Source organism: Chenopodium quinoa, unplaced genomic scaffold, assembly GCF_001683475.1.
Source record: "Chenopodium quinoa cultivar QQ74 unplaced genomic scaffold, ASM168347v1, whole genome shotgun sequence".
Classification (NCBI taxonomy): domain Eukaryota; kingdom Viridiplantae; phylum Streptophyta; class Magnoliopsida; order Caryophyllales; family Amaranthaceae; genus Chenopodium; species Chenopodium quinoa.
This window is the reverse complement of record NW_018742484.1, coordinates 875753-886492: the sequence shown is the minus strand read 5'-3', so window position 1 is coordinate 886492 and position 10740 is coordinate 875753. Positions and strand designations below refer to the sequence as shown.

At 31.6% G+C, this 10740-nt stretch overlaps 1 protein-coding gene across 1 annotated transcript; it reads right to left on the bottom strand.

The window, feature by feature from the left end:
• Nucleotides 1–68: 68 nt before the first annotated feature.
• Nucleotides 69–3581, bottom strand: LOC110719728 (outer envelope pore protein 16, chloroplastic-like). Its single transcript, XM_021898718.1, has 6 exons — nt 3505–3581; nt 3315–3373; nt 2225–2256; nt 1834–1867; nt 1662–1729; nt 69–401 (listed from the first exon to the last, which is right to left on the bottom strand). The coding sequence occupies exons 1-6, from the start codon at nt 3579–3581 to the stop codon at nt 261–263; spliced, it is 411 nt and encodes a 136-aa protein (XP_021754410.1). The 3' UTR covers nt 69–260.
• Nucleotides 3582–10740: the final 7159 nt, after the last annotated feature.

Sequence of the window (10740 nt, the reverse complement as noted above, 5' to 3'; positions counted from 1 at the left end):
ATGAGCAGAAGACTAATACTTTAACATTCCCTCCATCCTCTGAATCTCTAATACAGAGTACTCGATAGTAATACTAAATGGTCCAGCATTCATTATGAGGTTTCACATTAAATATGAAAAATAAAAGGTAATTTTATTGACAAACTCCGTTCGTGCTAGTTCTAATGTTCAATTATTCAAAAAAACCTCAAAACTAAGGAAGAATAGAAGCACGATGTTTTCTTCCCTCTATACACAACAGATATGGGTAGCTTGATTCATCAAGTGAGATAGTTGATTAATTCTGCAGCAGTGGCGACTGCACCTCCTGTAAGAGCGTCTGTCACGATTTTGTCTTTGTTACCGTTGGTCACAGCAGATGCCAAAGCTCCAGTCAAAGCACCAGCAAGCATAGCGTTTTTCTGAGTATGTTTACAACAACAAAAACAAGAATATACTCGTTAGAAATCCAAAAGTAACATATTTCAATCCAAAGAGAAAAGTAACACAGTTCTCAATACGAAAGATATATGATCATAGCAATAAGTAGTCTTAATCCGTGTCAAAGCTTTTAGCACAAACACTAAAAAGAATGATGACAGCCCTACCTTCCAAATTTAACAAAATACATGCCCAACAAACTGGTATACAATTGAATTCACTAGGGAGAAGTTAGGGGGACAACTACTATTGTGGTTTGTAAGCTTTTCGTCCAAGAAAGGATATACACCTGTTGAAATTTAGAAGTATCACAATCTGTCTAGGATGCTAATAATGTAGTTTTCAGGAAGTATGGTACTCTCCCTCCCCTTCAAACTCCCCAGAAGAAGAAAAAAGTAAATTTTGTATCCATATTCGCAATTCTTAGAGAAACACATGTAACCACAAACAAATAAAGAGAAGGGTGGAGAAGTGTATCAATTAATACAGATAAGCATTTGACAAACATACATAACCATGAACAAATAAAGAGAAGGTTGGCAAAGGGTATCAATTAATACTGATAACCACGTGAGGTGACATAGTGAGTTGAGAAAACAAGACAATGTACAAACCTCACGTTAAGGAAGTCAACAAAGAGATTGAAATTTTCCATAACTTCAAACTCAGAACAAGAAAACAGCTAAGAGGAGACTCTCCAAAACTGTCATCCTCTGGTGCAATACATAAATTACATAACAGCAACCTAGCTCCTCAACTTACAAGGCCAATGCGCAATGTTGATACAAGTATTACTTAAAATTTACAAACCCCGACTAGAGGTTTTAACAGCCCAATCTACGATTAAAGATAAATGTAATGATACCCAATAAACCTTTTTAGATTAGGATGCATGATTTTTATAGTGAGAAATGTTCTAGAAGGTACAAAAAGCTACCTTACCAGTGTACGCAGGGATAGAATAACAAGAAGTTTCATGTTTCAGCTATCCTGGATACATGGACTATCAGGGTCTCTTAGGTCTATGTTGTGCCTAATATGTATTATGTTAGATCAATAGAAAAATCCCAAGTCTTTGTGTTATGACACAATGTAAAACAATATATTGCAACTTATTTTGAAAAGACAGATTGATATGTGATATCCATTTGCTGCATTATATTACACATTGTTGTCTCCATCAAATCGGTAAATTGCACTGATAATAATTAACTTATTAGATGGTTGGAGGAAGAAATTACCCAATCATTTGTTCCACGAGCCCTTCTTAGTCCATATTCCACCCCAGTATAAACACCAGCTACGGTTCCTGCCGAGTATAACAATAACAATGGTCAAATTTGCAAAGATTCCAACACTTAATTATCATCATTAGAGCAATATTTGTACTGTAGAACTTAATCTAGCACTTACCCCAGTATGCTCCTTCTTTGCACATCTTTTTCAGCTGCAAATATACAAGTTGGTTAAATTTTAGGATAAATTATAAGGATATTACAAGTGGGTGATCAACTTTGATTCACAACATTCAAAATAACAATGGTTACACTGCCAAATTATCAGATCTTTTGGCATATATTATCCAAGACCAGCTATAACAATATGCACTTTGTGTATTACAGAGAGTCCAACTTTCCAAAACTGTCAAATCATCCATATTTAAAATTGTTGCTACCCATATTTTTCAGCTAAACTTTTTCTTTTTAGTTTAATATTTTTGGAAATCTTGCTCAAAATATGTCAATAGAGATGCAAAACCAAGGGCTCTACTATTCAAGCAACTAAAAAAGAACACTGAGCTTACCGAATGTTCAAGATCCTTGCTTGAAAGACTTCCTGCCAAAAGAAAAGAAAAGTTGTTTTTTAGCACATCACCAAGTGTTTTACAAATCTTTTCATAATCATCACAAAATTGCAGATTATTAAGACAGAGGGAGGTGACTTTAAAAACATATAACATCCCCGGTCCCTAATTAATAGTCATATTTCAATGCATGATGAGTAACATGCAATTAAATGCAAACCAAAATGCAGCGTAGTATATATTTCTCAAAACCCATAAACACACTAAGTCACTAACTGTCATGATTACAACAATTACCCGAGTAAAAAACTAAACTAAACTAAACTCAAATTTCACTGCAGCAAAAGTGAGAATAATTCATTCATGAAACACAAACTTTCAAAATCATCATCACCACCCAAAAAGAAAAAAAAACAGTTCAAAGCAGCAAAAGTGAGAAATTACGAATAAAAGAACACAATAGAAGAAAGAACCACTCTTAGCAGTGCGGTTATAGCACACTTATTAATTTAACATTACCAAGCATGTTACAATATTAGGAATTGCACAATCATCACATAACTGCATATTATTAGTACACACATTACACCCTCAATTCTGAATTTATAGTTGTTGATACTTGAAGGTGTAATTTGAACAAGCAATGTGACAACTATCCAAACCAAAATAATACAAATATTTCACATTAATACACAAACTGCCATTAGTACCACAACCACCCAAAATAATTAAAATTAGCAAAAATGAGGAATCCATACAACAAAAGAGTACGAACCAATCTTAGCAATGTGGTTGATCAGCAAATTCCTTAATTAACGTTATCAAGAGAGATACAAATAAAAGGTTACATCTAAAAAAATTGCACATTAATCATATGATTACAGACTACTAGTACAAAGGGAGTAGGATCATTCCGGAATTGATAGTTACATTGACAATGTAATTTGAACTAGTAATACGACAAGTAAACCCGAACCGAGGTACTACAAAATTGCATATACCTCAAAACCCACTAATACACAAACTGTTAAAAATCAAAATTCACCACAATCACAAAAAACACTTAAAAAATTACAAAAAGTGTGACAACCTTTCTTAGCAATGTGGTAAGCATCTTCAGCAACAGCTCTAGCCTCTAGTAGCAGCAACCTGAAAATAAAAAACCCGGTAAAGTAAAAAAATCAAAACTTTAAATATCCAACAAAAGGGTAAGCAAAATGTAATCAATCAATGAAGAATTTAACCAAAAAAAAATAATTACAGTGCCAATCTTCAAGAACCCATCAACAGTACGGTCCAACAAAGGGTTACCAGTGTCGATAACAACGTCAACCTTGGCGAAGCTGCTTCTCGGCATAGCTATGGTTTGAAGGTTTCTCTCTCTAAGTGAGATTTTCTCTCTCTAGAATGTGTGTGGGAGTGAGAGAATTGCGGGAAATTGGAAGGTTGGGAAGTGGGGAGAGTGAAGAATGTGAGTGTTAAAAATGGGTGGAAAGATTGAAATGTGTGATGGAAATGGATGGTTTCTTCTTAAGAAAAGGTCAAATTACCCCTATCTTATGTCAGTAGGGTACCCTGTTTTTTTGGGTAACAATTTGTTATCATTGAAATTAGATATTTTGATTTGAATTTTAACAAAGTATAATTTGGTTTGGTTTGCTTTGATTTGAATCAGAAGGGTCGGTTTCAGAGCTAGTAAAGTTTTAAAGTTGACACGATATGATAATATGATATACACTAGATATAAAAAAGAGTTAGTATCAAGAATTATTGTTTAGGTTTTTTAACCCAAATTATATTTGAGAAAGAATACGAGCATGACATGACACATTTGCTAACTCTAGTCGTTTTGCTTAACATTTTTTTACTCCCTTTGTTTCATAATAATCGCAATACTTTAACCGACACACATGTCAATGCACAATTTTGTCCAGTAATATTTGTAATTATATATTAATACTCCGTATATTATTACTACGTAAGAAGTATAAAGACTAATCTAAAAACATTTTACATGGCCAAAATATATATTTTTATGTATGGGTAAAAAGGATAGTCAAAGTAAGTATATGGATAGTGCAAAAATCAAACTGTTGCCATTATTATGAAACAGAAAGAGATTTTTTTTTTTTTTTTTTTTTTTTTTTGGAAATTCAATGGATTGGAAAACGATTTCCAGAGTGGTATGTTAGAGAAACTCATGCCTTGCCAAATGTGTTTGGTTTAAGCTGGATTGGATTTGTATTTTGTTAGGGTTTGTACCTAGGATGGAAGCCATTTAGAATCATGGATATTTGTAATCCGCGCAATTTTGGTACAAAGTTGAAATAGGTAAAAACAAATACCTTGTACGAAGTATTTGTTTGCGAAAATTTCAATCTCTAAATCCATACCTAAAAGTCTAAAACCCACAAAGTATGAGGTTCATAAATTCAAGGGGAGGTGAGTATAACTCATACTGTAACTTTAGCCTTTAGGTGTCATATGATGAAAATTGTTCATTCTCTAACAAAACCAAACACATAGTATTAAAAATCAAGTTTTAACTCCATATAAAACAAGTGCTTAAATCAATTGGTAAAAGAGATATTCTAGCCCTAACAAAGGTCTAGGGTTCGAGACTTTGGCACACATAATATTTGTTGGGAGAGTTTTCCCTCCAATTGGGGTCCGACCTAGCTTGAATTCAGATTAGTCAGAGTCTAATAACCTATTAAGCTTTGATTTATCGGGTATGCTTGCGTAAACAATTGAAGAGTCTCTCATGTAGACAATAATGATGTTGGCGGCTTTTATTTTAGTAATAGGTACGAATTTACGATAGATTATAGATATCCAAGAATCTCATCAGCACGAACAATAAAATATAAAGGACCTAGGATAAAATGCAACTTTCTAAGGAAATTAAGACTTAAAATGGAGTACGAAGTATCTTCGTACATACCCAAACCCATCCACGAAGCCCATACAAATAGACATACATAAACGCCTAGGCTCAATAACTCTTTGAGGTGTGATATATTTTGGGCCTAGATTTTGAGAACGTAAAGGAAAGTTTGCCACTCTTTGCAAGGTAAAATAGGAACCTTACAAATTTATTTATTTATTTATTTTCTTAAAAAAATTGCCAATTAATTACTCAGTTTCAAAATAAATACCCCAATTAAATACAAGTATATACATTGTCATTGCAAAATTTTGACCAATAATATATGTTTATTTTTAATAAATAAAAATAATAAAAATTGAATATTCAAACATTATACATTGAGACAATCCTAACAAATATACATATGAATCTGCTTATTTTTATGTATAAAGCACCAATGGAGGTCAAAGTGACATATGTGAAACTAAGTTAGACTGAGCCATTGAGGTATTTAATTTGAAACGAGGGAGTTTTCAACTACAATGCAACTAGCTTAGTGTACTTCTAATAATGTACATGGTATATTTCAGTGTGTCAAGACTATCTTGACGGACAAGTAGTTATGTAAAACATAAATTGCATTTTACAATCCCTCAAATACCACTTTTCATTTTTACTACTTCACTATACACTACTTTTTACTTAAACCATCCCTTTAAAACTTTATCTAAATACCACCTAATAAACCAAATAAAATTAGATTTCATCACCTCAAACCTTGATTCTAGACAAGTTTCTGGATGAGGGGTTCATATAACAGCTAGTTTGAACATTTTAAAGTCTTCTCTCCTCGATTTGTTTCCTATAAAACTAATCTCCTAGGTTTATATACTTAGGGGCCGTTTGGTTCGCAAGGGGTAATCGAAATGGAATGAACAAAGGGAATGAAAGAGAAAGGAATGAAAATACCTCAAATTTAGGGTGTTGTTTGTTTTAAAAATCAAAGGGAATGAAAATACACCACATCACCACCACATCACCACCACTACACAAACCCCTCTTTCTTCACTATCCCACTTCTCCAGCCACCCCGTCCTTCGCCGCACCTGCCCCACCCCTCGCCGCATTTTCTCTCCCCCGAAAAACTTCCCCCACCCTAGAAAAAACCTTAGAAACCCTTCCCAACCACCCTTGAAGCCCTTCCCAACCACCCTCGAAGCTCGTATTGTGTTTGATTTCTGGTGGGTGGTGTGTTTTTAAGGTGGAGGGTGGTTGATTTCAGGTCGTGGGCAGGGGCGATGTTGACGGGACTGTGGTGGGAAGACTGCAAGAGCGGCGGTGCTGATGGGGGTAGTGGTGGGAAGGGTTCCGATGATGGTGGGGTCTTAGTGCAAGTGGAGCAGTGGTGGTGTTGGTGGCTTAGGGGAAAGGGAATGCAAATACCATTGGGGGGGGGGTAGGGAATGAGAGTAGAGGATTTTGGGGTAATTAAGTGGGGAAAGGGAATGGTTGAATTGACATAACAAACAACAACTAAGGTAATCATTCTTGTTGATTCCCTTTCCCTTTCCTGATTACCCCAAACCAAACGGCCCCTTAATTACTTCCAAAAACTAATCATCTTGATTTATATAACTAACTAGTTTTTTGTCCCGTGCGATGCCTGAGTTGTTTATTGAATATTCAGATATACATTTTTTTGTTAAAAAAATGTACTATTACCCATATTTAAAGCTCATGGTCTACTAACTCTTTAGCAATCTCTCACCTCCATTATAAGTGTATTAAATCATGCGAGACCCGCTTTTCTTATTTACCGTGAAGTGCATTGCTAGTATTAAACACGGAGAAAGTATACGTAATCTCAATCTACTATGCATGAATTAATAATTATATATATTTGTAAAAATATTAGTTAATTAAGTGATAAAAAAATACCATCATCAGTAATTTTTATGATCAACAAACGATTTGATGTTAAAAAATATAAAAGTCATATTAGGTTGTGAAGTATTTTATGTAAAATTATATTATAAATGGTTGTTGTTTTGAATATTTCGTTAACTTCAAAAAATCTGGGACACTTTTGCTAAGAATGTGATAGCTTTTTGGGAAAAATATTGCAATATTTATAAAACTCATAAAGTACTTTTTTTTTTTTTTTTTTTTTTTTTTTTTTTTTTAAGATATACGATATTAATTGTAAGTTATATTTTTTTTTTTTGTACATATGAAATATTGAAAGTTTATTAAAAATAAAATTCTAAACCAATAATTTTATCCTATCCTATCTAAATTTTATTGAAAATAAAACTCTAAACTAACCTTTTTATCCTATAAAATCTATCTAATATATACAAATAAATCATACGTGCCATATTAATAATTAACTGTTGTGTGTGTGGCGTCACGCTTGGCGAAAATTTGGAATGCCAAGTGTCGATGTCTCATGCCCTGGCTAAAAGTTTAGCTTTATATATTAGTTACTAGTTTTGTGCCCGACCCGGATTGCTGATAAAATTTTAGGATAAACTCTTTGGTTTAAAGTTAAATACGGTAATATAATATCTTTTGATAATGTAAAATATTTAGACATACGATATCATACCGCTTTTTATATAATAGTGTACTTTTTATAGTTTTGTTTGCAAATAGATATCTAAGTTTTTTTTAATTTAAATTTTTTTAATCGAACTTAAATTATTTTTATTAAAGTATTTTTACCAAACTAAAATTAATTTTTCTCATTAAAAATTATTTTTACTAATCTTCTATTATTTATTTAAATATATTAAATATATTATAAATGGATCTTATTTTAAAGAACTTTTTAAAACTAATTTTATGATAGAAATAGAACCGAGCTATAGGACATTTATTAAAAGTTATGATTATTTTTGTATATATGAAATATTAGAATTATATCGATGATAAAACTCTATACAACGTTTTTATCTTAAAAAATCTATTCAAAATTCGCTTACTTAGCATTATATGTGTCACAATAATACCTATTTGTCGCCTACGTGACTCGACACTTGGCGAAAACCTGGAATGACAAGTGTCGCTGTCTGATGGCCTGGCTGCGAGACCGACTTTATTTATTAGTGACTAGTTTTGTGCCCGGGCGATGCCCAGATTGTCCTAAACTTTTTAGCTTGAATGTTAAATATGGTCATGTAACCCCTTTTGATAATGTAAAATATTTAGACATACGATATCATATCGCTTATTTATATAATAGTGTACTTTTTGTAGTTTTATATGTAAATAGATATCTATGTTATTATTAACTTGATATTTTTTTATTGCACTTAAATTATTTCTAATGAATTGAAAGTATATTTATCAAACTGAAATTAATTTTTTGATTAAAACTTATTTTTTTTATTGATTTTCTATTTTTTATTAAAATATATTATAAATGGATCTCATTTTAAAGAACTTTTTAAAGATGAATTTTATGATGGATATAGTAATGAGTTATAAGATATTTATTAAAAGTTATAATTAATTTTGTATATATGAAATATTAGAAGTATATAGATAATAAAACACTATACAACATTTTTATCTTACAGAAAACTATCCAAAATTCGCTACTTAGCCTCCTATGTGTCACAATAATACCTATTTGTCGCCTACGTGGCTCGACACTTGGCGAAATATTGGAATGCCAAGTGTCGATGTCTTATGGCCTGGCCGCGAGACCGACTTTATATATTAGTGATATCTGATATGATATGATATGATATGATTTGGATATTTTGGAAGTAAATCTTTATTATAATAAGTCAAGTGGAGAGAAAGGAGTAAAAAGTTGGTGTCCAATTTTTAAACTACCCACAGTACTCCCTAAGTCAAATAATGCTATTTTAATATTCTAATTAATTGCTTAAATAGATAAAAGTTAAAAATAATTAGACATTCAATCAATCTTAATAAAAAAAATAAAGGAATTTTATGGTAGTAATAAAACTAAATTGAAAAAAGAAATATATCAGATTATGTCTTTTGAAAAATAAACTTTAAAAAAAAAAAATCATGTAAATAAATTTTTGATAAAATATGTCTATCTATATTACATAATAGAAAAGGCGAGGGTAGGATGAATGCATGGTTGATGTCCAGAACATGAGCTCGAATAAAAACTTCCTTTTGCTTAATTTTCAGTTCTTCCATTGGAGTGTATGTATTTATTAACTTATTGTTTTTTATAAGAATATAATTATTGGGGTACTTTAGACAATTTATGTGGTTCGTGTTCAGGATACAAATAATAATAAATATAATGAATAAATAAATGTAATAAGTTTTTTATTGTCTCAAGTTGCATCATCTTGAGGACAAAAATATTGCATGCCCCATTTTATGGTGTCTTTTAGATAGATACCATCTTATGCACTCATTGATCAATTCTTTGTCGAAGACTAATAGTCATGAGCACTAAGGCTATTACGCCTAACATGTCCAAAAAATTATTAGCCTTGATCATTTGCTAATATTTCTTTTGTTTATTTATTTGTCTTCCAATAATTCATTCAGGATTGAGACTCTAGGGAAAGAAAAATAAAGTTCTATTACTATTGATTACCTTGTTTTGATTTGTTGTCACTTATGTAAATAATTTACGTAAGTATTTTTTTCTAGTGTAATTATCACTAATTCTACACAAAAAGAGTTAATACTTGTATTATTGAAACAAATTGGTATTAGTGTATTCAAGATCGAGCTTCACATATATGCAAAGGTTCTTGAATTATGGGTTATCTAGTTATAGTCACCATGTTAAATTCATGTAATGGATCCAAAGTTTCGAAAGTAATAATGTAATGATTTATCTCCTCTTTGTCAAAATTATTGATCTATATTATGGTTTTGCCACTAGGCTCGCAGTACAATCCAATTAGATTCCAAAAATATAAAGGGTATACTTGTAATAGAAATTTATTTAAGAAGTAAATTGCTTTTTCTTAGCTTGATTGGATTAAAATCTGTATTATTTTTTTTTTTTGGTAAGAAAAAGGGAACCTGTTGAATCGACACCTCTCATGAACCAACCAGCACAACTATACAGGTCAAAGTTACAAGATCAGTTGTCCACCAAGTAAGATTGGTTAAAAATAGGTATAAAGGGGATTCGGGCCTCTTCCTACACCAAGGAATAGGTCGATCACATTTGAGCCAACTTATACTCTAGTTTAATTAAAACCTTTGTATTGTGTCCCTTGACTTTTATATGATTCTAGCTGTGTTTTCTTACTCACTAACAACGAAGGTAAAATTGAAAAAAAAAAATAATAAATAAATAAATAACACTATATATTCTTTCAACAAATGGACAAATTCTAGATATAATGAGGAAACTAGTAGGCGTTACCTAATAATTCACTAATTATTTAGCAATCTTTTCAACATAGGCACCAAAGATGAGCTTAGATAGCTTTATATTTTCATGTAAGTTACTATGCATGGGGCTAGCTACAACAGTTAAGCTATAGTGAATTAATGGATAGGTGTTTATTGGCCAAACTAATGATTCTTAACATGAAATAATTATGTTTGTTCAAAACCAATGCTTCCACTTCTAATAATGAGTTAGTTATAATTCACATAAGGGAGCACGCACAAAATTAAAGCATATCTG